We start from the raw sequence: 25854 nt of genomic DNA on the forward strand, positions 1-25854 counted from the left end.
GTTTTCTACTTCTTATCTTATGGCAGTCACAGATTTTCCTCGTGATCCGCTAACTGTAGCTTCGTTTAGCATAGTTTACTTTCCCGTTTTTACGTCGCTGTTCCTTTCAAAAGCTAGCCGTTGAAGCCACTGAATTCCTGTTATTTTTCTCCCCTTGCACCAAATCTTCCTGACTAGAAGATTTTCCACTAAGAGGTTTTGTCCCCTCCGGATTCATGTCAACATCACTAAACGATCTGGTTCTCGTGATGCTTCTCGGCCTCTCGCGATCAGCCGTTGTACCTTCGTAGCTAAGCGATCTCTTTCGGAAAGACTTCGCAGTTTCCACGAGTCCTTCCTTGACCCTGGTCAGAGGCGACGATTTGTTCTTGTTAAGGCAACGCTTCAGCGAATGATAGAGTAGCTCTTGAGTCTCTAAATAGCCCTCAGAGTTAGATACCTGGTAAAATTCGCAGTTCAAATCCTTAGCTAAGAGTCTTCCTTCCTGTTCTCCAACTTCTCTTGAGTGTTCAAGGTCGCTTTTTGTTGCCACTATCATAATTGTAGCGGTTGAAGTCAGGGATTTGTCTTGTAAAATGTAGCGAGCCATGAGTGATGCCTCCTCGAATGACGTGCGATCGGTTGTCGAGTACAACACAAAGAAGAGCTCTGCGAAAGAAATGCACATTTGCATTTTCTCTGTAGAATTCTGTGGACAAGGGAAAACAACAGATGTCAAATATTCAAGATAAAACAGATGCATATTCTCTCTCTAAAAAAAAAAACACAACTGTCAAGTGAGGGATTTTCGGGGCAGGGCGTTCTTATAGAGATTTGTAGTTATGTGACTTTCTTTTGCTATAATTATACCTAATCGTACCTTTTGGTACGCTTCGGCTGCATATCAGGCGAGTTTGGTCGAGCCATGGTTCGTATTTTGGCGAGACGCAGTCGAGCCAAAATACCCATGGCGAGACCAAACGAGCCTGATATGCAGCCGAAGCGTACCAAAAAGGTACGATTAGGTATTTACCGTACCCAAATTCAGCAAAAAATCCGGTTATATTTATCGCTCTGTTGAAGCCATGCTTGCAAGGTACGTACTGTAAATTGTGATGACTTGGTCTTCGACACTTTTGCCAAGTTCCTCTTCTGCCTTTTCCACTCGTTTGTTTAGAGTTTCATTCTCTACATTTCAAAATTAAAATTTAGCGAAAAACTTGGAAATTCCGACTCCAATTTTTTCACTCTGAATGTCTCAGTACTCGTCGGCAAACATCGCGCAATTGGCGAGCGCGCTCAAGTTTAGTTTTGGCGGGAAAGTTTTTCTCTTTTTACGACCGCTTAACACCGCTAAATTTAAATTACGAAGTTCTGTTCTATTGGTAAAACGTCTTTTCAATTCATCACACAGTAACACTACTTTACTTCAAAGTGACCGTGATATGGGGGCATATCAGGTCAGTGACTTGATATCGTAGGATATCAGGACAGTAGATCGCGCTTCTGATTGGCTACTTGCGAATTTGGGTACGGTAATGTGAGAAAGTGTACACACATGTATTGAGCTATGTACAGTGCGTTTTCTACTGGAGAATTTATCTGTATGCAATAAATAGTGTGTACATTGCAAATTGAAGTCCCTTGTAGGATATTCTCTGCTTGTAAGCAAAGACTAAATAATTTTCTGCTGAGAAGGGAGCTACTTTTAAAAGCGTTCTTAAAAATCAGGAAAAAAACACGGAGTCTACCTTCCCAGCTGTATCCATGATATCCAATGAAACAAACTGGCCATCGATTAACAAGGGATGTCGATATGTAGCCTCTGAAGAAAACAACGAAGCACACGTGTTAAAATCATATAAAGTTTGTGCCATTAGGAAGGGGTGTGTCAAAAGCCTTAATGCCGAGGGGAATTATTCGATCAAGCTTGCATGGGTAAGTTTTTAGCATATATCCTTTGCGGATAGTTAAAAAATATAAAACAGAAAAATCGCCTTTTGAAAAAAAGGGAAGTGTTTGTTTTGCCATGTAAAAGCATGCAGAATAATTTCAAAGACGATACAAACATTTTTTTTTTTTTACTGTTTCACTAAGTGAAGCGGTGCCAGTTAATATCAGTGGTTGTCACTGCACAGTCGGGTTGATGAAAGCCGCGGGAAAAAGGAAGGGGAATGGGCTCTCCCCCACCCAAATCATGGTTAGCTGCTACCAGTGGTAACTAAATTTTAATTGTTCACGGGAGATAAAAACAACTTTTAAAAGCCACGTCATAAAACGAGATTTCTTTAAAAAATTTCCCACGAGCATTACCCCCGCCAGTGCACAGACCGCACAACCCGACACAATCATAAGACTACCAACGCAGTCGTCTGAAATAATCACGGAAACTTAACGCAATTGCAAGCCATGGTGCCCCAACGGGAGTAGACAACAAGAATTATTAGGTAGTCGACACGATGGATAACCGATAGAAGGGAGTAACCGGAGAATAACTATATCACAGCAGCCACGACAAGAACCTTAGCACAATAGTTCCGTGTAACCCTTTCGCAGTTTTACTATGGACATTAAAAAGTGATGACAGCAAAGTGACACATTAATTGCAAATTGAGCTACAGCCAGCAAGAAAGCACCGAAGGGGTAACCAGCAAAAGCTAAGCTAAAACTAACCTGCGATCAGGCGTTATTTTTGTTCGCGGCGGAGGGAAGGACACCCTTCCCTTACGCCGCGAAAAAATAACCCTGATCGCAGGTTAAGCTAAAACTGAAGTCGTGCTCGGGCCAACTTGCTGCATGAGCGCCTATGAGTATTGTTACTCCCTATAAAGGATGCGATGCTAGTCCATTTGAAATCGAACCCTCAGCATTTTTGCCAGGTTTCCCCTGGATGGGATGAGAATCCGTAGTTGCCCAAGAACCCAATAGAATGTACTTTAGTCTGACCTAGTGTCCCAAATTAGGTTTGATTTGTCCAGGAATATCAATTGACGAGCAAAATTATTGAATGTGGGATTGAGTATGTGTGTGGATGTGGCATCCAATAATTTCATGAAATTTATTGACCTGTCCTCGAGCTCGAAGACAAGACATGTGTGTTTTTCATACCTAATGTGCTGTCATACTCCCCAATGTAACGTCTCGTCAGAAAGCGAACTGTCAGAGCTGTGGGAGGCCAACGATTAAACACAATTATGAGATTAACTGGATTTTCACTACAGCTTATCACATAGTCATTAAAATATAGTTTAAAACTGACAAAAATAAGCAATAACAACTTTCGTATCGATAAAAATGTGAAAGCGGTAATTAATTGTCTTAAGAACAAACCCAGGCTTATGCCACTTTTACATGTAGCGGGGAGAAGCTTTTCATATACACAGTATGAAAACACGAATTTACGCATTTTTACCGCTTGCGTAAATATTCGTAAATATGTGGCCTTTTCTTTACGGACAAGTTCGCGTTCCGTAAAGATGCGTAAACGGCAGAGAACGCGTAAAGACTGCGTAAAGGATATTACATGTTCGTAAAGGATAAAGATCTCGATGGATATAATTCAAGCTAATTCACTACTTTCTATGGAAAGAAATACCGAAAGAAGTGAAACATCATCCGTCTTAAGTAGAATTAGAGTTATTTTGATCAGCTTCACTGTTAACACTTTACGCGTCTTTAACATTCTTAACGATTCTTTACGTACCGTTCTTTACGTACCTTTAACTTTCTTTACGCACTGAAAACAGTTCTTACGCGCCTTGGATATAATTCCCCCTTTTTCTAATAAGAGAAATGCTAAAAGAAGTGATAAATCGTCGATCAGAGTAGAATTAAAACTATTATGATCAGTTTCGTTGTTAAAACTTTACGAATCTTTAACATTGTTTACGCTTCTTTACGAACCGTTCTTTGCGGACCTTTAACTTTCTTTACTCAGAGTCAATCTTAACGCGCCTTTTATTTCTTTAAGAACATTACTATTTCTTTAAGGCTATTCGAGTAATTCTGTACGCACAATTCAACTACTTTTAAATGTCTTTCCGAATATGTATAAGCTGTTTTTTTTACACGGCCACAAACTGTCCGCTGTAATTACCTTTTTTGATGCACATTTTAATAGCATTGAAAAACAGGGAGTTGTCTTATCACGAGAGATAACTGTTTTGTTCTTACAATGGAGACTGCACTGATATATGCAAGCGTGATGCTTTGACAGTTAGCTTTTTCAACTTTAAGATTAGACTGTCAAGGCTTCTTGCATTCATTGGCCTAGCCTCCGGCCTCGGTTTATCCTAAAAATTGATCCACATCCCGGAATCTAAATTTTTTGCTTGTTTGCAAGTGAAAACCACATCTTATCTTTTAAATAAAACAGTGCTTCGTTCAATTTATAAACACTATTATAAAATCCATGGAATTGTTACCTTGAAGCTCGAACACGTTATATAAGTCTTTCATTGACTTTTCATGCGATCGGCTTGCGAGCGGCCGAGCGATTTTCAGTCTGTCCCTCAGAGGTGGACTGGGCACTGTTATACGTCGCTATTAAGGGTCAGCGGGTTTACGTGTGTGCCTGAAATTGGCGTCCATTTTGAAAGTGACAATGATTCACAACTTGTTCAACGGTCCACTTCGAAGTCTTCTCTCCTGTTGTTGATGAGCTTAGTTTATCGAAAACTTGTCCTTGCACACAATACAAGCCTTCGGACATAAAAAAAGGTTGAGATGGAATGTGTGGTGGACGCGTACATCGTTCCATTTCCTCAGGTTATTCCATGACTTCGAGTCGAGCGCGAAACAGTGAGGTATGATTAGGTGAGTAGTCTTTCTCTTTTAATTTCTTACCTTTTCTATGCTGTACATCCCTTTTAGAAGATATTTCTTTACACTTTAGAGCTAAGCAATAATTTATACTTATCATGTTCGAATCCAGGGATACATGCATGCGTTACTAAATATACTTTGTAAATCAATCACACTTTCAATGTTCTCCAACCTTGGATAAAACTACTAGCAACTAAAGCCATGAGTGAGAACTGCGGTTTCACTTCAAAATTATGGAATTTTACAAGTACATAGTCCCAGGTTTTGAAAGGTCTGGTAAATTTAAAAACAATATTTTAATCAAACTGAATTCTTTTGAAAATACAGTATCTTGCTCCAGGCATAACTAATCGATGACATCAATGACATCAATGAAATCAATGAGTAATCAATGAGTAATCGATGGGTAATCAGTTGATTAGTCATTGATTATTGCCGATGATCAATGAGTAATCGATGACTAATCGATAGGCCACAAAATTTTTGGTCATCGATTAGTCATCGATTGCATCGATCAGTCATCGATTGTATCGATTAGTCATTGATTGCATTGATTACTCATCGATATAGTCTCGTGGTTGAAAACCGGAACTTGTAAAAGTATAACACGCTATAACAATCTAACAATATCATGGAAACACGTGAAAAAAGTACAGAAAGTAAAAGTGCTTGCAGCTGTTCCGGTGCTTAATGTAACTGCTTATGATGGCTGTTTCCCTAAGCCAAAACAGGTTTACTTTGCTGACAAACATCCACCGACCAAAATCTATAACTACGTAGTCGATTCTTGTCTCCGTACTTGTTAGTTTCATTTCCAGACTGGTTGGTTTTCCTGTTCAATTGTTTTGTTATTAAGTGAAATATTGAAATATCATCTGTATTTGTGCTTAGCCCTTCACGTCATGATATGCCGGAAGGTTATTTGACCTTTTTTGAGGGCGTAATTTCGTCAACAAGAATGCCAGTTATAAAGCAAAATATGACTAGCAGAGATTAAAAAATCACAAAAAATGGTACAAGAACAGCAAGAAAGCAAGGAATGTGTCTTTTGTGTGCAGTATGATGGTTGAAGAGTAATCGATGGGTCATCGATGAGTAATCTATAACATCAATAGGTAATCAATTACATCAATGAGTAATCGATGTCATATCGATGAGTAATCGATAGGCCACAAAATTTTTGGGCTTCGATTACTCATCGATTACTCATTGATCATCGCCAATAATCAATGACTAATCAACTGATTACCCATCGATTACTCATTGATTACCAATTGATGTCATTGATCATCGATTAGCTTGATCATCAAACACCTAGCCTGCGCCGCAGATGAAACTAAACCCTAGCCGGGGTAAGATTATGTCTGCGACGCAGGCTACAAACACCCATCATAGTCAATTGATAAACAAATACATGTAGTTGACAAAAATCAATGAAATCAATGTTCAAAGCAACGCAATTATTGACAACAATAAATGAAAATCAATGCTCAAAGCAACAAAATAATGGTGAGTTCATTGGCTTTTGATTGCTTAAAGAAAATTGTAAGGTACATGAAGGGATAAGAATACATTGTTTGTTTGTTGCATGAATCTTAAGGTCTCCACACGTGGGGACATGTCACACGGACATGTCGCAGCAAAATGTAGAAGCGACAAAATCATGTGTTGAAGCTGTTTTGTCTTTGCTACATGTTGCACGGAATTCAACTCATTGAACTTCGTGCAACATGTCGCAGGAACAAACTGTTGCACATCTCAAAATTATCAGCACACACAAAGGGATGTGTCACTGCCACATGTCCCTGAGTATGTCACTGCTACATGTTGTTGCAACATGTCCCTGCATCTTGTCATTGTATAGACCTTTACATTGTACCCTGAAAAGAATGAGTCAGTCAGAAAATTGTATGCGTAATTAATGTATGGGGCTGTGCAGAAACCTTGCCATGACCTTTCCTTTGCTAATACCCACCAATAGTACATGTAAATCAAATCTTAGCTACAATTTATATCCCTGTAAAGCCAGAGTCACTGATTGTTTTCGGTAAATTGACTGATTTGTGAATAATAAGAAATTCACCTCAATTCTGACTCTTACTCTCTCAGAGTGCATTGTTTTTGCAGTATGGAAATTGCAGTTTTCTTATTTCACACTTATTACACATGACTTGTATCATGCGAGTCCAGTTCGTGATTACGACTTTTTGTTACACACTAAAATCTTAAAGGACCCCTGTCAGTCACCTTTGCAAGAATTTCGGTGTTACAATGTATACCGGTATTTTATGTAGAGCGTGTCTAAACAAAACAGATAAATGTGAAACTGCTAAAGGTAATTAAGCAAACGTCCAGTAATACAACTTACAGTATACACTGTATGTACAGCAATGCAATAAGATTTCGCTTCACGATTCAGTTTTCATAATTTCGATGGCACTGAAAGTGACAGAGGCTGGCTAGGGTCCTTTAATAAGAAAGCATACTGTACATTTACCACTCTGGTAACAATGCATGTCCAGAAGTAAAATAATGTCAAAGTAACTGTTTTGCCTCAAATACTGAACACATGTACAGTGTTAACAGGAAATTTCTGTAAGAATTCTTATTTTGCTAATTGGCTTAATGAATGGGGCAAGTGCTTATAATATTACAACAGAGTTGATGTTAATAAATGTCTCACATATATCTAATCAGACACTGTGACTGAATTGTTATTTTTTATTCCATTTAATAGAAACTGGAAAGGCATCACTTTGCATATAAAATGATGAAAGACATGACAGCAAAAGAAAGACACTGCAGCTATAGTTGCTATTGTGAGACTGCTGTATCTTCATGGACAACATGAGTGGGAGGTCTCACCATCAACATCTCATGGTTTTGTCATTACCCTTGCATGGCATTAGTAAGAGTGTTCCATGGGTTTGCTCAAGTTAAACTTTTGCTTTTTGTAAGACTGGCCCTTCCATGGTACAGGTGTCTCTCCTGTAATGAAGACCACTTATGGAGAGTAAAGTTTCTATGAGTCATGATTCAAGGTGAATTTTACACAAAGTTGGTTATTATCTATTAAACCATGGTTTCCCATTATACAAGTTAGCTTAGAAGCACTCTACTTTGCTTATGGTGACCCTAGTTTGCCTGCAATTAGTTCTGCTCTGGTCTACTTGCCATTTGGTTTTACTCGGGTGTGCTTGTAGCGAGTTCCACTCTAGTTTGCTTGCAGATAGCTTTCATTTGCTAGTAAGGGCAACACTGTTTTCAATTTTAAGATTCGACTCATCATCATTGACTCATTTGACTCATAAAAACTTTACTCTCCATGAGTGATCTTCATTATGGGTGAGGCAGACTAATAAATTATGCAACATGTTACCATGGGAGAGGGCCAGTCTTGCAAAAGCAAAAGCTTAACTTGAGCACACACATGGGAACATTCTAATGCCATATGCAAGGGCAATGACAAGACCATGAGATGTTGATGATGAGTCAGAGGCCTGCAACTGCTGGCCGACTTTGGGCCTGTTAGGAACATCACAACAGAGTAGACACTAATGTGAACACGAATTTCACCCAAAAAAAATAGTGTTTGTGCTTTTAACTTAGTTTCTTTTAAGCATGCAATGTTGGAAATTCAGTGAAATTAATTTCCTGTACAAAGCTTTAAATTAGTGGACACATCTCTAAGGAAATGTATTATTTCCAAAGGAAATGTATAATTGCCAATAAGATTATATTTTACAGTACAGTAACAATAAATAATTTGTGTCACATACATGTAGGCACTTAAGCCAAACCACCTTGAACAATGGAAACAAAGAATACAACTTAGCTGAACAGTCAAGTTTTAAAAAACCTGTTATTGTTTCCAAGTATTTCTAGTATAAATTCACTTTTATTAACAATCAAACCACGTGCTTTTCAGAGTAACAGCTGTGGCTAAACGTTTATTCTTGAAATAACAGAGATGTATGTTTCGTTCGAGTTATGATAATAAAATAAATTGCAAAGAATTAAACATGTATTCTTGTTCTTCTTGGGGCTGGGTCAGTACTTGGGAGTCATATACGTAAATTACATGTATATCCCAGTTTACGGAAGAGTTAAAAATCGTAAACATTCTGAATAGGCTTTTGAGATGTTGACACAAACCTGCATTTATAAAAGTCGGATTAACAAAAGAAGAGATATTGACGAAGAATACAGAAAGATACAAAGCCGTCAATGAGCTTTTTAATACTGCCGATTTACGATAGTTTAACAACGCGTAAAGATCGACTTTCTGTTCGTTTTACAGTAGCCGTAAAATTTCGTAAGCAACCTCTTTACGATTTTTTACAGGATGCGTAAACATAGCGTTTATAGTCTACCTACATACTCTTTACGCACTGTAGTTTTCAGTGCGTAAAGACGTTCTGTACGAAATTGTAAAGAGGTTCGTATACAAACGTAAAGAGGATCTTAACGCTTTCTTTACGGCATCGTTACGGAATCGTAAATTTAAGATTTCATGCTGTGATAAAGTTTGTTTTGAAACTAAACACCATTTTCGGTTACTGTGGTTTGGTTTTCATTCCAATAACGCGAATGGCTCTTTTTTGCTTAATCGCCCATTGTCTACTAAGGAGTAAACAAAAGAACCATTATTTAGATTAACCCAAGCAACAAAACACCAACTCGCTTTTTTATACCATCTAAACATGCTTTTGTGAGGTGAAATTTACATTCCACGAATTTGCATCGAAATGAACCGCAAGTTTAATAATAAAAATTCCTTGCTAAGTGGATTTAAAATTAGTATGAAGTAAATTCTTGGACAATTACGCATCTGAAAGGCTTCCAGGAAAACAATGCACGTATGACAAAACAGAACAAACAAGTTATATACTGACGTTTGAAAATTAAGAAATACAGATATTTTAGATATTGCATCAAAACAGACGAAATTTTACATTGGTGGTGTTTTAAGACTCGCCAACCAATTTGCCAGACAGGCACCATAACTATGTAGTGTAAATTGCCCGCTTTTAAAAATCCACTTCATTTTGTTTCAAATTTGCATAACGTAAGTGGAAATAAGTTGATACACAAAAAACATGTTTGACCGAGGAGGGAAAACCATACTGTTCCTGGAAATATACGTCAACCACTGGATGGTGAACGCGCCTGTGTAACAACGTTTCCGGTCACAAAGTGTGAATCTGCTATTCAGGGGCGTTTTTAATATTACTGTTTAATTTTACAATCATGAATTAGCCCTTAATTTAAAGTACTTCTCACAGGATCCTTGAACTAAAGCAGCACTGCTGTTATACAAAGAAAATGTTCAACCTACCTGATTTACCAACCCCATCTTTTCCCAGCACCACCGCACGAATTGTCTTCAGCGTGTGATGGTGAACATGTCCGCTACCTCGTCGTTTCTTCATACTGATAGACTTAACAAAGTCTGACTCCAAAGACTCAAACGACTTAAACGATGTCGTTTAATAACAGATTCAAAGCAAATACCGACTCGAACAGAAGAGAACGTTCTGAGTGTGTTTACAGACACAACGGCACCCCTCCACATAATAACTCGGAAGGGTGTCATGCTCTCAAGGGGGTTTGACTATTGTTTGAAGAAATGAAATGTCAAGATGATGCATGTGAAAAACCGTGGGCGCGAGTCTTTCTTAAGTTTTGTGCATTGAGTGGGCTTACAATGCCCAACATAACCCTATATATTCACAACTGCAACCTCGTCTTTTTAGAACAACACAATAAGCGAAATTTCACCAGTACCGTTTTTCAAAGGACTTATTAATCGCTAGCTGTCAAAACAGATCATTTTCACTCTTCATCGCCTCATCAAATGTTATTTTGTCTAATAATAATCAAAGCAATTGATCAAAACAATGACTGATGTTTTTTCTATACTGAACGAATTGTGCTTCGATACAATAATTGAATACAACACAGATCGACTTCAATCGTTTGTTTTCTCGTGGAGTATAAATTAAACAACCACAGTAAACACTAACTACGGGTAAGGACAAGCTTTTCTTTTCCTTGCATGCTTTACCCTGGCGATGAAAGAAGTATCATATGAATGACAACATAAAATGTGACCAAAAACCCAGGGGACTAATTGCAGTGTCACACTACATCCTGGCGTGATTATTGTCACATTGCGCGGGTAAACAATCGTGACAATTCAACATATCAGTGTTGTGTGAGAAGCCATCTTTATGACCGGATTTTCGGTAAGTTAGATTTCTTTCTCCTTGCTTGAAATGAGGTTGATTAACAACAGCCTAAACGACAGACAGTAGCTGTCCTCTAGCACAAAGCACAAACCAGCTAGCAACTAATAAGACTAGCGCGCTAGGCAAAGAGAATTTTAAATTGGTCTAAATTTGCGGTCGGCATTTAAATCGACCAGTGTTTTCAGTGTTTTGTCACTGTTTTACTAGTTCAAACGTGCGAATAGGGAAAAAGCTAGATTTCAGTCTCAACTATTCATTTTAAGCGAAAAAAAGTTGAAATTACCTCAAAGATGTCTGGTAAACGACACAACCTCCTTTCCGTCGTCAGTACACCGGGCAAGAATCTTCACACTTAACCATGTGCTATGCGTTAAATCAGAATGTTGCTAATTTCTGGTTATTCCGACTCTTTCTGCGCCATTTATCTCGGTTATTAGTCGACTGGTGCGTTGAAAACGTTCCATTTAAATGATGCACCTTTTTGCTTACACGTTTTCTGCAGTTCACGCTTTCAATACCGCGTTTTGTGCTGGAAGGCGGAGTCGGGCAAGAGGTCAACAAACGGGACACTTTGTGTCGTGTTATATGGCAATGCCAGGCTCTTCGCAACTTACTCGTGACACGCGTTCATGCAACGTTGCGAACGCGTAACATAAATTTTGATTTTTATTTACTTTCAAACATTTGGTTCATCTTCATCCTCTGTGAAATTATAAAGTTGGCGATGAATTTTAACTTGAGAAAAATTGTTTATAAGAACGTGTCGATAAAAATTCTAGGATGACACCGAAACGTGGTTGTTTAGTATATAATTTTCCAATTATATGAACTGTGTCGGTAAAAAGCCTTGAAAATAGAGTGAAGTTTTAAAAGTTAACTTAACTGGATTTAACTGGTTTTTTGTATAGACGCGCAGTTATTATTATTTTTTATTTGATTTCAATTTTCTCTGGGAAAGCTTTCTTTATAAAACAATACCGACGGATATGAGTAAAGTTTACTGTTTTAATACGAATTCGAAGACGATAAGGCGGAAATAAAAGAGGTTCAGAGGATGGAAATATTCTCTTGATTCTTGGAGTGCTTCTTGCGTTTTCAGTGTTTGCACGGACTCAATTATGTTTTTTTTTTAGTTTAAAAAAATCGACAACCAGCCAGAATTAGGCAACATATATTAAAACATTAACTGCGAGGGATACATTCGACGAAAAATAAATTTGTACTGATATTTTATGTTCTGTGCGAAATGTGTTTACTAGTCCGACCATATGGTGAAAAAATTGTGCACTTTGGGGTAAAAGCACCAAATTTGGAGGTGATAGTATTTAAGTTGCTGAACAATATTAGCTATGGACCCCAGCCAGGGGGGCGATTTTGTACTAAGGGGGGGGGTGGTTACATTCAAATTACTGTAATTCAAGAAAAAAGGTGTACGTTGAGCCGAATTTGTTATATGTAGTAGTACTTACTTACTCTTCAGTTGCTGAACAATATTAGGTATTTACCCCAGCAAGGGGGTATTTTTTACTAAGGGGGTGGGGTGGTCAAATTTTCAAACAAAGTATGTTTAAGAAAAAGGTGTAAGTTAGCTGATATAATTAGAATTCTTACTGTTCAAGTTCTGAACAATATAGGTGTTGTCCCCAGCAAGGGGGGGGAAGATTTTTTGTACTAAGGGGGATGGGGTGTTACAATTTTCAAAGAAAGTACTTTTCAAGAAAAAAGTTGTGGCCGATTAGATCGAAGAACTTCTTACTGTTCAAGTTCTGAACAATTACGTATTGTCCCCAGCAAGGGGGAATTTTACTTAGGGGTGAGCGATATTCAAAAATTTACCGAAAAGGTGAAGAGTTGAGCGAATCCATACTACAGTGCACGATGTCCTGAGATATGTCATCTGACTCCAACCAGAAGTTCTTCACAAGGGGTGTATAGCCGCAGGGGAGGGGGGGGGGGACACCATGGTTTTTTGATTTGTAAAATAAGCAAACTTAATCCTCTCCCTCGCATTCCCCGCCGCATGAGAAGCGCAGTCCAAGACATGCCAGTCTTGAACAATGTTCTTTGCAACCTAACTCAGGTTTGCACCCTCATTTCACCAGCTCCCTGGCAAACTGTTGATGCTTCAGGTGATGTGGCCACTGAGGCTTCCATGCATCTGACTCAGATTGTGCCCATCCCCATTCACTAATAGAAGGTAGTAGGAAGATACAGCGCACTGTCCTCAACAATGACCAGCTTGGTAGGCCACTATCTTGTTGTGTTTGTACTAATGCATCAGCAGTAGGGGAGATGTTCTCAAGGGTTCTTTCTTTCTGTGCAAAAAATTTTCTGCGTCATTGACTCCTTGGCACGGGCTCTGGTCATACAACAGAACCATCAATCCTTCAGCACAGGCATAGCATTTAGAACATCCTGCACACTAGGCGTTTTGCTAAGGACCATGAAAGCTATAGTGGCTTGATCTCCAAGGACATCCATGTGGCCCATACTGTGCTCTTCCCTTGTCCTTAGAATGCTGATGTCTAATCACAGCCTGTAAAGGTGTACAACATGAGATTTTCATCTTCAAGAGGCCTGACGATGTCAAGTATTGCTTACCAACTCCAAATGCAATTCATATCTCCAGAGCAAGCACTACTGCAACACCAGTGTCTACTTACAGAGAATATCTGTCAATACCTTGCTGTGCACGCACATATAAAATCAGCTTTTTGTTGACTCTCCTCAGAGATTCTCCCCAGCTATCAGGAAGCCTTACATCTGCTTCTACTCTGCGACGGACACCTCTTCCACGCTTGTCAGATTTGTATGCATCTCCCAGAATATCAATCTGCTGCACACTGAGGCTAGCGGCAAGTCGAGAGCCGAGTTTCATAGGTTTATTTGACAGGGGCAGTACAGATAAGCATCACACACTACTGGGGTTTAGATTGTGTCAGTTTTTCCATACGCTTCACAAGTCGGACCGCACTTGCAGGTCGCAGGCGCCAGAGAGAAACAGATGTCCTGCTAAGTGGGGAGAATTTCTGAAGGAAAGATTTTGGTGCTGTTGTATGACCAGACAAGTCCGTGCCAAGGAGACAATGATGCCAGGAAGTTATTTTTGCACAGAAGGTAGGACTTTGAGAACAACTCTCTACCGCTAATGCATTAGTACAACACAACAAGATAGTGGCCTACCAAGCTGGTCATTGTTGAAGACAGTGCATTGTATCTAATCCTGAACTACCTTCTCTTAGTGAATGGGGATGGGCACAATTCGAGTCAGATGCATGGTAGCCTGGGTGGACCACATCACCTGAAGCATCAACAGCATGCCAGGGAGCTGGTGAAATGAGGGTGCAATGCTGGGGTTACAGAGAACGTTGTAAATATTAGAAATCTGTCATGTCTTGGACTGTGCTTTGTAAATGCGGTTGCCGGGACATACAGGAGAGGATTAAGTTTGCTTACTTTACAAAGTCAAAAAATACCATGGTACGTACTACCCCACCCCCTCCCCTGCGTGCTGGTATACACCCCGTTTGTGAAGAACGTCTGGTTGGAGTCAGATGACATATCTCAGGACATTGTGCACTGTTAGTATGGCAAATTCAGCTCAACTCTTCACCTTTTCGGTAAATTACAGCAATTTGTTTCAATATTGCAACTACCCCACCCCCTAAGTACAACCCCCCCCCCCCCTTGCTGGGGACAATACGTAATATTGTTCAGCAACTTGAACAGTAAGCAAGTTCTATCGCATCTAACAAATTCGGCTCAAATTTACAACTTTTTTCTTGAATTACAGTAACTTCTTTGAAAATTGTAACCACCCCACCCCCCTAGGTACAAAAAATCTCCCCCCCACCCTTGCTGGGGACAATACCTAATATTGTTCAGGAACTTGAACAGTAAGCAAGTTCTATCACATCTTACAAATTCAGCTTAACTGTACACCTTTTTCTTGAATTACAGTACTTTGTTTGAAAATTTTGACCACCCCACCCCCCTTAGTACAAAAAATACCCCCCTTGCTGGGGTAAATCCTAATATTGTTCAGCAACTGAATAGTAAGTAAATACTACTACATATAATAAATTCGGCTCAACTGTACACCTTTTTTCTTGAATTACAGTAATTTCGTTGAAAATTGTAACCACCCCACCCCCCTCAGTACAAAATCGCCCCCCTGGCTGGGGTCCATAGCTAATATTGTTCAGCAACTTAAATACTATCACCGTGCCAAATTTGGTGCTTTTACCCCAAAGTGCACAATTCCAGTATTTTTTAGCACCATATGGCTGGACTATACGGGGTTGTCATGGTAAAAAATCCGTTTTCGGATTCTTCGTTTCTTTGGGAGCAAAGTATCCGTGTGATCTGAGATCAATGATTTAATTTTGGATTTTCCCAAAGAAACGTACCCTTAGTCTTTTCCAAAAGGGTTGTTAAGGGGTTTCGACTAGTTTATTAGGATCCTCTATTTAATTTAAGTGCGAACTTGGCGGTCACAGTTTTCGCGTAATAAGAAAAAAAGATTCTTTGTTGTGACAAAGATTTTTCTCTTTTATTTAATGACTGAAATTAATATTCGATACAGTAGTCTACCAAAAAGCATTTACAGCGCCATAAATATTACATTTATTTTTACAACTTAAAAGAAAACTTTTTAAGAAAATTTTCGGGTTCTGAAATCCTTGGAAAGCTTAGAATGTCAGGAGTGTGCATTTGCAGCGCCATACAAGCCATTATTGCTAAATTCTAAATCTACAACACTACGATTTCCTGATGAATGTGTAGGTGATGCAATAGTTGGGCACTCGATTTATGTTTGAAGGCTTTGAGGAATTAAAACTAAAGCAGTCAGCATTTATTTTTCACCTCAAAAATGTCAGCTTAGCACGACTCGAAGGCCAGGAAGCCAACATTGAATATTACATTGATACCTGACTTTGCTTGCTAAAAAGAAAGCAAGTTTATTTTGTATTATGCGGTTCTATACAAGACGGTATCAAGACTGGCAAGGGAAATGTGTATGTTGACCCTGTGGCTTTAACAATTACGCTGACTTGTGTTATTGTTTATTCTTTTTTCTAGAAGCTCCTTGTTATCGCATCAGACCGAACATGACTTCCTTCTTGCGTAAATTCCTCTAAAGCCTTCTTTCATCCGGGACAGGGGATTCAACTTTTCCTTGTCTGCATTTTCTTGCCCTGTTTTCTTGTTCAAATGCAGCCTCAAAGAGTCGTTCAATAGAGAATTCGTCTCCACAAATCCCTCTGAAATTGAAATCTCGCAGAATACAGAACGCATCTCCTTGGCCAGCCCCAGTCCTTCGCTCTTGCTGACTCTTCTGTGACGTTTCAGATCCTTCTTAGTACCAACCAGAACAAGCACGCATTCATTGTTTCTTATTCTTCGTATGTATTTGCATAAACGCTTCGCCTCCACGAATGAGAATCGATCGGTGATGGAGTACAGAATGAAAAAGATGTCTCCAAAAGAAGCGCATTTTTCCATTTTCTCTTCTGTGTTCTGGGTGAAAAAAAGGAGAAAAAAAGAATTAAAACTTCTCATTGTTTCTTAATTTTTTTTGCCAATCTCGTACCCAGATCCCGTTTTTCTTTTGGTCAAAATCAAACACGCGGACTCTGAGACCATTGCCGATTTTTTGAGATTGTGCACTGTGCTTATTTTTTGATTATAAGCCAATCAAATTTGAGCAGAAGTTTGTTAACCACCGACACTCAATTGTAACTCTTAATAGTCCGAGTCCTTGGTGCTCTGATGGGAACGAGCTTGTTTGTTTGTCTGTTTATTTGTCAGTTTGGGAGGCGCGGTGGCCCAATTGTTGGCGCAACGGACTCCGGATCGAGCGGTCTGGTTTCGAGCCTTGTCTGGGGTCGCTGTGTGATGTTCTTGGGCAAGACTTTTTTCTCTCATAGTGCTTCTCTCCACCCAGGTGTATAAATGGGTACCGACGAACTAATGCTGAGGGGTAACCCTGTGATAGACTAATATCCCATCGGGGGGAGTAGCAATACTCCTAGTCGCTTCATGCTACAGAAACCGGGATAGGCTCTGGCCTGTATGGGCCACAAGGCTGGACGCTGACGTTTCCTTGTTTATCAGTGCTTACCTCTCCAGCTGTATCCATGATATCAAGTGCCACGTACTGCCCGTCCAGTGTCATGTGGTGTCTGTATGTCATCTCTGAAAAAAATAAGAAAGTCAATAAGCACCATTCTTTATGCCATCGTGCGGCTTCTCCTTCAACCCCAATCCTGACAAAGTCGTGAAAGTATCTACTTAACTCTGGTTAAAATATCCGAGCACAATGTCAAGAAGACATTTTATCAATGTACTGAAAGTTGAAAGTTGACATCGAAAACTCTTTTTGGAAAACAGTTCTGACTAATAGTTCCTTCCGCCTTCAGGTTTCGAGCTCTGCAATAAGGAGCATCGGCCAGGATGTTCAGAGAAAAGCGGGACTGTAAAGGTTAGACACAATTGCGATAATTTAGGGTGCGGCAAAATTCCCCATTGTGATCCCATGGTCTTGGAGTAACGGATCCGAAAAAGGGACTAAAGCAATTGTCAGGCATAAAAGGGGGAGGGAAGGGAAGAAGGTTACTTTTTTTTACTTAAACATAGGAGAACGGGGAAGGGATGGAGGAAAAATAGCATTATTCTTTTAGAAAAATGGCTGAATGTGTGTGGGGCGCGCTACTACCTTAGATCTGCCACGGAACTCTACTAAAGACGCTCACCTAAGCTTTCATCATATTCCCCAATAAAACGCCTCGTCAGGAATCGAACGGTCAGAGCTGAAATAAAACAAGCCAATTAATTTACAGTTAAAAGAGAATGAATCATTGTTTTGTACAGAAAGTGAATTATAACAGGAAGTCAATGGTTTACTTCTCGGGGGATTGCGAAACAGTATGATCGAGATACTTGTACGTGCAATTATTAGTAATATTCTAAGCTAGAAATCTTTTAATATTCAGTTAGCAGACATTCTGATTTTTTTACCATGATTTTTTTTTATTTTGATAAGAGACACTGATGTTAAAAGATGTTAAATGATTTGTTGGCAGCTAATTGTTGTTAATTACGAACTTGAGATTTGCATTTTTTTTAAATGAAAGGTTCTAAATTTTTCTGACACGCTTACAATACAAACTACAATAGTCGTTTAATGTGTCATACACTTAAACTAAAGCTTTGGCGTTTGCTTTTAAGAACGTCGACAATTATAATGATGAAAAGTAACGTTACCCTTTTCAACCATTTCAACATTTATTAAAATGATGCCATGATTTCGTTTATTGTCTCACACACACGGCGGTTTCTCGGCACCAAGTAGGACACACACCAAGCATTCTTTGGTATTACCTGACCGAACACCAACAACGAAAGAAGGATGACAATCTTTATGTCTTATATTAATAGACATTCGATGATTGTTCAGGCCATCCTACATCTCCTTTTAAGGTTAAAATGTTGGAATACTTTCATATAGATCTTTAAACGTTGTTTAACATGCCATCCATAATAACAAAAAATAGAACATTATCGATCGCATAGCAAAACTACCTGTCTCTTCACAAAGTGATAACTGAATAATAATGAATCACATTATTGTTACAAATTGGCATTTTCAGCATGTTGACAGCTCCTTGTTAAAATTGCATTGTTTCAAGTTATCAATTTGATAACAGTCAGGGACGTTCCAGTATAACTCCTCGTGAGATGTGAACCAATCATCTAAGTTGGCAGACTGTGTCACCAGGTGGAGACTATCATGATTCCTCCATCATTCCGACTCAAGAAAAATTTACCTCAAAATTTTCTGTGTTAATATCAATCTTTCAGGGTCATAAGGAAGACCTTTATTTGGGTATGTACGAAAAACACCGTGTCCACCCACATCAAATAAAGAAATGGTAGCATGGCCAATTTTTCATGGCCATTATTAGAAGATGAGGATCACACTCCCAGTTTTTCGATTGCTCATTTGGGTTTTTTAACTAACCACGCAGAATGACTAAGACCGCCTAGTACAAAAAAAATTAAAATAAAGTAAAGAAGCTTGAACCTGATGATCGTTAAAGTCAACCTGCATCACGTACACGTACGGCTCGGTATTCAGAAAATAACAAGCATGTTAGGATTCCTAACATATTGAGGATGATAACGAAATAAAATAACAGTAATTGATCTGTAAGATTACTTAAAGGTTGACTGAATAGCCAACATAGACAACATAATCACAGTAAGAAGCGATATTGTTTAGCACTGTTGACAGTTCCTTTTTGCAGCTATTTAGATTTCTGAGATTTTTCCGAGTAGCAAAACAAGTGTTCTGATTACATTTAAACAACACTGTTGTAATGCATAGGTACTTTATATTTTTAAGGACAGCTCTACAAAACGGACACCTCCCTATTGCTGATAACTTATGTATCAGTCATTCCAAGCGAGACCCCCCCCCGGGCACCCCGGGCATGACCAATGAGGCCCAGAAGTGGGGGAGACGAACGAAGCCAGGTCGGGCAGACGTTGACAAAATGTGTCAACTAAGGGACCTCGAGCGCGGTAGTATTGGACGTAATGTAAGTACAAGTTTCACGACATCTCCAGGAAAAGGCCAGAGTCAAGACGTGAAGGAAAAGGTAACAGTCGAGCGACGCCGCAGGGACCGCAACCGAGAACGACCACGAGACGCCGACGGTGGGGCAGCAGCACGGCCCCAGCGGGGATGATCAGACGAGGCCGGGGGTGCGGGGGGGGGGGGGGGTGATGACTCGCGGAAGACTGATACATTACATGGTCCGCAAAAGATCAAAATTTGTGTAAATTGTATCTCTAAAACTGCCATACGTCTGAAAGTTTGGAAACGTGATTTTTTGACCTTACTTCCTACTTTTGCAAAGATAAAGAAGGCTTTGGAAGAAATTATTTTATAGTGGGTGGTACACCTTTTGATTCTCAAAAATGTTTTTGCCAAAGTTTAAATGGCATTGTCAAATTCATTAACTATTCATGAGGGTGCAAACCAATCCCAGCACTGTATTCAGATCACATGTACACAACTATAAACCCCAATAGAAATCAAACAATAGAATTAACTTTTGATACAGACTCAGCTAATTAGTATTCATTAACTTTTGATACAGATCTCTACTGATTCGCATAACAAAACTTTGCATTCAATTTATTGTTTTCATTTCACAAGTAGAATAAAATATTCGTGTCCGATCTGTATGGCCGTTTACAATGGCTCGCCTATCGGCTTGCCATTGTAAACGCCCATACAGGTCTCCCGCTCATATTTTATTTACTACTTATTGCGGAACCTTGCGGAGTTTTCAGATCATTAAAAGAACAGAACAGGCATCCTACCACGGGACACGTTCTGTTCAATAATTTATCATTTCATAAAATCGGAGTATTTTAGGTATAATTGTCGGTGTGAACCCGACTTCAAAGAACCTAAGCCTTTTGTTTCGAATCTCTTCTTAGTCTTTTCAATTTTTTTTATATAAAACAAGAACAACAATAAATACCGGCTGTAGTGACAAACGGATTATCATCTTTTTCCGCTTGTCGGTCAAACATTTTCAGTTGAACTTCAAATAACAAGTAGGTAGTAGTCGAGAACAACGCGGGCGCGGTAGTTGTACATGTACTTTGATTGTACTTTTTTTTCTTCTTTACACAATTTGTATTCGTTGTTTAGCTTAAAAAAATGCGTAAAAATATAAATTTTTTTTCTGACGTCTGTGGCATTCCACCCCGGTATTCCACGCGTTGCGGTAGCTTGATTTTCCCGCCACATTGTGCTTGCCGCGTCCGGATTCCAAAGTTTTCCCCGCCGAAAAGGCGGCATGAGATAAAATAGTTCCGCGTATACGTACATGTAGTTTATTTTTACATAGACTATACACTTTCATGCATATGAAGGCTCGTGTGTATTAATATATCATTTTTTTTTAAAAAAAAAGGCATGTCAGCTATCTGTAGTACTCGAGTTAATAACGTAACATGCAGTCTGCCATTGACACTTATCATTTGAAAAAAAGATTTTCAACCCGTCATTGCAGTTAATCTCTAGAGTAACTTATTATTCGGATAAGTGTCTTATAAGCTTTCATCGGTGATTACTTTGAAAATATAAAGCCTTAGACAGCGGTTTCAGTGTCAAAGCCGTCACGAGTTTTGATTTAACGTCGATATACTTTTTTTTTATTCTGGAAGTCCCCGCCTGGTCGACGGATTTCAAAATTGATGGACAACTAAAAGACCTTCAAAGGTGTACTGTTAAAAATCTATTAACTATTGTTAACATGTGTCTAGATCATTTCAAAAACGTTTTTTTTTTTTCCTTTAATAGGATGACCTTTATTTCGTTTATAGGCGTCTGCATGGCTGATATCTAAGTGTTTTATCTAAATAAGCTTTAGATTACAGTTCGTTTCAACTTGCGCGAGCAAATAAAGAGTGAATTTGAGATTCCATCCGGAATTCCATCAGGTGCATTTCTTTTGAACCGCTAAGAAAGCGAAAAAGAGGAAGCTAGTCTATGTAATTTAGCCAACGTCAACCAACTTTATTTCTAACTAACTTATCATGACGGCTGTTATACTGATATCCCACTATGAGGAGTGTAGAGTTAACAAATGGAGTACACGAACTTTGCTCTCCATTTATGCAGACAGAATCTTACATACGCCCCGTTAAAAGACCTAGTCATCAGATTGACTAATTTAATTACTGTTGTTACTTTAATTCTATCTTGTCGTTTACCTCAGGCTAATATGCTCCTTGTTCATTGCACAAACACTTAGACTCATTTTCCCGATTCCTTTAAGAAATCCCCTGCGAAGTCAATAAAAAAGAAGAGGTACTTTCGTTTCCTCATGTATAGAACTTTTGGAGGCGTATTTTATGATACGGCGGTTGCCTTTTGGATAATCACACTACCTTATCGGTGCCAAAATTTTTTATCACAAGGACGCAACTGCTGGGCCTATTGAAAAAACGTCAACAAGCTTAGCACTCCTTAAAAAAGACCGCGATTTTTATCTCGAAAATATTAGGAAACGATCGATACAAACCTTGTTACCGATCTTGGATCAGTTTTATTTGCGGTTGATATTTCAGGCCTGTAGATGGATGCCGTACCGATAACTACAAATAAAAAGAACGCCGAAATCCTGTTGTTTTCCTTTCTTTTGCTATGTTGGTACCGCAGCTTGTGTTCTCGATATACAGTGATTTCTTTTCATTATGCCATTGGTCTAAGTGTTAGACATTGTTAACCACTCGAACGAGTTCCTGAATTGAAGTTCTCGATTGTGAAATACACTACAAAACGACGTAATTACAAGATTCTGCAATTGAGTTGAACTGATCCATTCTCTTTTATCTGATTTATTAGCCTTGATAAAAACCGTTAAACACTCTGCTCCATACCTTGTCAGTTTTCCGTATTTCACTAGAGAGCAAGTGCTGTTGCAAATCAGAATTCAGAGGTAATCTAACTGTAAAAAGTTTGAAATATCATTTTTATTGGCCTTTTCGCCTGACTTATGCCTTAAGAAATCATTGTAATGAATTTTTTTTTTTTTGTCTTTTGTCTCAATATAGAATTGTAGCCAACGTTTACCTATAAGGTCTGATAATTGAGGCTTTTTTCTTGTTCACATGTACCGGGAAACTTTAGTACACGGTCTCCAATTCAAGTGAGAGTTCCTTAGTAAATACATGACTAAAACAGTGGCAGTAATTGTGGTCGATTCAGTTGTGGCAATGATATAGAACAGCAAACATACCCGATTTCCCTACGCCATCCAAACCCAGTACCACTGCGTGCACGTTCATGATGCTTGTTTGATGTGCATGTGCGGAGCAGGATCGTTTACGCCTCATCATTGCTTTATGGTTAACCAGCACTGAAACACAATGAAAAAATCGTTAAACAAATATCACATAAAACGTTAACTAGAAAATAATTGCCTTTTGATTGTCTGACTAGAAGAACCTTGTAGTGAAGAAATGTTTGAATGACCTTTTCGCCTTTCGTTAATCAGGTTCTACTCACTCAGACAGTCAATTTGAACTGCAGTATTATTTCAAATTGGTCCGTATAAAGAGTGTCTACAAGTGAGTATTATTTTTCTCATGGAAGCTGGCCAAACCGGTTAAGTGTTTATTTGATCGCCAAGCTAACTGATGAAGAACATGTTTGGGTGTGATTGACAGTTAACGCTCACGTGACACGCTTCTGACGTTTTGTCAGTGGTCACGCCTCTTTCTTTAATTGGCTTCGTTGAATTTTTATGCTTGGAATTTTTCGCTGAGGCGAGGAAAGAACTAAGTCAACTGTATACACACATCTAGCTTGTTTAAATTTATTGCTCAGCTGCTTACGAAAACTTATCCAGATATCTTTTTACATAATTTAGGCTGCGGTGCTCGTTCCTTCGTCCACGCTGCCAACCCGAGTACAAGAGCTAGCTCGAGCACACTAGGAAAGCCGATTACACGAGCCAGTCCGTGACGAACAAATGCAAGCTCACGAGCCAATCCGACGACACAAAACCCGAGTACACGCATGCACACGAGACGGGGATTAACACTTTTTTTGTTATCAACTTTTTTATTACTGTTGCTAAATACCGAAACACTCGGTTGTATTTCTGCAGTGATCGTATTTATATTAAAGCGATAAGTTCAAAGAGACCGCAAATCGCCTCAAGTATTATAGGATCTAGTGCTCTAGTGTTATAGGATCAAAATCGCTATAATCCGATATTGCTGCGTAAGACCAACGTTGGTTGTTATTGCACATTCCGATCAAAAGGAAGCAGTAAAAGTGATAGAAATGCCCATCGTAACAACTGAGAAAATTGAATTTAAGGTTACCTCGCCACTGCTCCGCTCCAGTTAGTAGAAAAAAAAATTGATTCAATCGTGTGTGTGTGTGTGTGTGTGTTATTGTATAGGGGAATTGTTTCTGAAGCTAACATAACAAAAAAGGACATTTCTTTGCATTTCCCTTGCTTCTCGAATAAGTGAAAGAACAGCAATGCTTGTTCGTTTTAAGTGCTTCAAACTATTACCTTTTACATTCCCCTCGTTAAAGTTTACTGTAATTTACACTGACCCTATCTATTTATAAATCAAACTGAACTATATTGTGCCATTCTGTCTTGCAAATTTGTCTCGTTTCCAACCACGGAAGTATCGGGCCTTAGCATTTCAAAAATTACTACTCTACCTCCATTCGAAAACTGAAAGCTACTTTTCCAGTAGAAATCCGGCAAAATGCATGCCCAAACGAAATATGGGACTCAAACAATCGATTACTTCATACCACACATGAAGCGGCGAAAATGTTGAAGATTTCAGAAAAAAAATAATTTACCTTCGGCGCTCTAATCTAGACATGCCACCACAAGCGGAAGAAAAATTGTGAAGAAGGCATTTTTTTAAAATGTCGTCCTGAAAATTAAGCTGTTTACATTTACCTGAACTGCATAAAGCTAACGGAGACCATCGCTTATGAATCGTGCTATTTTTGGCTAAGTCAATTACGTAAAAATGCAAGCGTTCTACAACATTAGCAGGGCGTTGTCAATTTGAGATCTAAGAAGAATCTACTTAAAAATAAGGTAATAAACTATTAAAGCATACCTTACGCGTTAAACTTCAGTAGAACGTTCTCTCCGATACGAGAGTTGTTACCGTAAGTCATATGATCCCAAGTTGTGTATCAAGCATACTTAAAATTAGAAAGTGATTCATGGTTTGCGGAAAATTGCCGAGATCTGTGACACATTTACAAATTTGATCGATGTCAGGTTGTGTGAGTTATTTATATAACGATCTAAATGTCAATATCGTTCTGTACCATGTAAAATTTGCATTTGATAATGGTGACATGTCGTCGCCGAAACGTCATGTATTTTTAGCGTTGATATTTATTCTGAAATGTATTTCAAAATCTTCCGTTATCAAATGTCAAGTACAGAGAAAATTATTTAACCCCTTTCTCAGTTTAAGGGCTCATGAGGTGCGATGGAAGTTTATCATACTTGAGCTACATAAATGGAGAAAGGGGCACACTTTTGTTAACCTTTGGGATTTTTCCGTAGACAATCAAACAAGTGTTGGATTAGTTAAAAGCTGTATATTTTTAAACTTCTTAGAAAAAAGTTTCCAAACAAATTTATGTCTTTATAAGATGAACAAACGCCTCTAATATGTTGTCTAGATCAAAAATAGCTCTAATTTTGTTGTATCAACTTCATTTTAGGAGCAGTAAGTATTGTAATGCGTAATGCATACTGTAAGAAAATTGAAGAAAATTCCCACAATAACTGTTAACAGATCAGGAAGGAGTCGAAAGTTCGCATTTTAGCTGCTAAGAAATTATCTGAAATATTCAGTTTGCTATCAGTGTCTTGCAGTCGTCTTTTATTAGAAAATTGACCACCGTATTACACGAAAAAAGCACCTGTTCTTTCAATTATAGTCAACGTATACGAAAAACATCCAGTGACATTTTAACCTTTCTTAATGATCAGCAATTAAACGCTAAATTCCTACACGTAGAAAAACCATGCCGTAAAAGTAAAAACAACAATAACAAAAATAACAGCAGAACCAAGATGGAAATAAGCAAAGCTTAGGAATCGCACTCTGAAATTAAAAACATAAGCTGGAACTTGGAGAGCAAATTGAAGATTCCAGTGGGGCGGTTTGAGCTTAACCTTTCAGCGTCAGACAGAGTGAGATCTGGGTA

At 38.7% G+C, this 25854-nt stretch overlaps 2 protein-coding genes and 2 long non-coding RNA genes across 6 annotated transcripts in view; 2 read left to right on the forward strand and 2 right to left on the reverse strand.

Annotated features, from left to right (window-relative positions):
- Positions 1-13: 13 nt before the first annotated feature.
- On the reverse strand, positions 14-10546 carry LOC144642607 (ras-related and estrogen-regulated growth inhibitor-like). Its single transcript, XM_078501617.1, has 4 exons — positions 10142-10546; positions 3088-3144; positions 1731-1804; positions 14-688 (listed from the first exon to the last, which is right to left on the reverse strand). Exons 1-4 carry the CDS (start codon positions 10233-10235, stop codon positions 107-109), a joined length of 807 nt encoding a protein of 268 aa, XP_078357743.1. The 5' UTR covers positions 10236-10546; the 3' UTR covers positions 14-106.
- On the forward strand, positions 3834-8103 carry LOC144642567 (uncharacterized). Its single transcript, XR_013568749.1, has 2 exons — positions 3834-4794; positions 7541-8103. It is a non-coding gene; the product is annotated as an uncharacterized LOC144642567 (long non-coding RNA).
- Positions 10547-11011: 465 nt separating the features above from the next.
- Positions 11012-25854, forward strand: part of LOC144642641 (uncharacterized) — a 34728-nt gene continuing 19885 nt past the window's right edge. The window contains exons 1-2 of the long non-coding RNA XR_013568757.1: positions 11012-11051; positions 17477-17538. This is a non-coding gene — a long non-coding RNA (uncharacterized LOC144642641). The remainder of the gene's footprint in view (positions 11052-17476; positions 17539-25854) is intronic.
- On the reverse strand, positions 15591-24871 carry LOC144642618 (ras-related and estrogen-regulated growth inhibitor-like). Of its 3 annotated transcripts, none has more exons than XM_078501637.1 (5): positions 24744-24871; positions 22880-22999; positions 17810-17866; positions 17179-17252; positions 15591-16574 (listed from the first exon to the last, which is right to left on the reverse strand). In XM_078501637.1, exons 2-5 carry the CDS (start codon positions 22977-22979, stop codon positions 16155-16157), a joined length of 651 nt encoding a protein of 216 aa, XP_078357763.1. In that variant the 5' UTR covers positions 22980-22999; positions 24744-24871; the 3' UTR covers positions 15591-16154. The 3 variants fall into 3 exon arrangements, with proteins under 3 accessions (XP_078357763.1, XP_078357762.1, XP_078357764.1); XM_078501636.1 differs by lacking the exon at positions 24744-24871 and adding an exon at positions 23116-23232; XM_078501638.1 differs by lacking the exon at positions 24744-24871 and adding an exon at positions 23089-23109.

This window comes from Oculina patagonica, chromosome 2 (assembly GCF_052425735.1).
Source record: "Oculina patagonica isolate OP01 chromosome 2, crgOcupat, whole genome shotgun sequence".
Taxonomy (NCBI): domain Eukaryota; kingdom Metazoa; phylum Cnidaria; class Anthozoa; order Scleractinia; family Oculinidae; genus Oculina; species Oculina patagonica.